Source organism: Acanthisitta chloris, unplaced genomic scaffold (assembly GCF_000695815.1).
Source record: "Acanthisitta chloris isolate BGI_N310 unplaced genomic scaffold, ASM69581v1 scaffold10787, whole genome shotgun sequence".
Lineage (NCBI taxonomy): Eukaryota > Metazoa > Chordata > Aves > Passeriformes > Acanthisittidae > Acanthisitta > Acanthisitta chloris.
In genome coordinates this window covers 22,292-22,651 of record NW_008683210.1, presented here as the reverse complement: position 1 = coordinate 22,651, position 360 = coordinate 22,292, and the positions used below count along the sequence as shown (strand labels likewise).

Here is a 360-nt window from a genome sequence, read left to right as displayed (position 1 = left end):
GTCATTTCAGGAGACTCTTTGACATGGTCTTTCCGCTCGGGCAAAGGGCTGGTGGTGGGGGTGCTTTCCAGTTTGGAAGGAAAAGCTGTCCTGTCTTCAAAAGGACTGGGAGTTCTGGTCCAATTTTGCCAAGGGTTGGGAGGAGGCACTTCAGATTCATGTGTGTTTCTGAGCGTCGGCTGCTCCAGCTCCAGGGGGATGCCGACTATCCTGTCCTGCCTGATCAGGGGTCTGCGCCCGTGTGCCGAGGAGCTCCTGGACTTGGTGGTGAGCAGGGGGTTGGCGTTGGCGCTGTCCCCCGCGCTCTCCTCGGCCACAAAGCCCGTGTTGTCGTAGTGGGAGCTGTCGTTCCAGCTGTCA

The 360-nt window shown here is 58.9% G+C and overlaps 1 protein-coding gene across 1 annotated transcript in view; it reads right to left on the bottom strand.

The window, feature by feature from the left end:
* LOC103806160 (leucine-rich repeat-containing protein 7-like) overlaps positions 1 to 360 on the bottom strand; it is a gene marked incomplete at both ends in the record, with an annotated part of 15,519 nt that overhangs the window by 622 nt on the left and 14,537 nt on the right. The window contains 1 exon segment of the mRNA XM_009078839.1: positions 4 to 354. Coding sequence (XP_009077087.1) covers positions 4 to 354 — 351 coding nt within the window.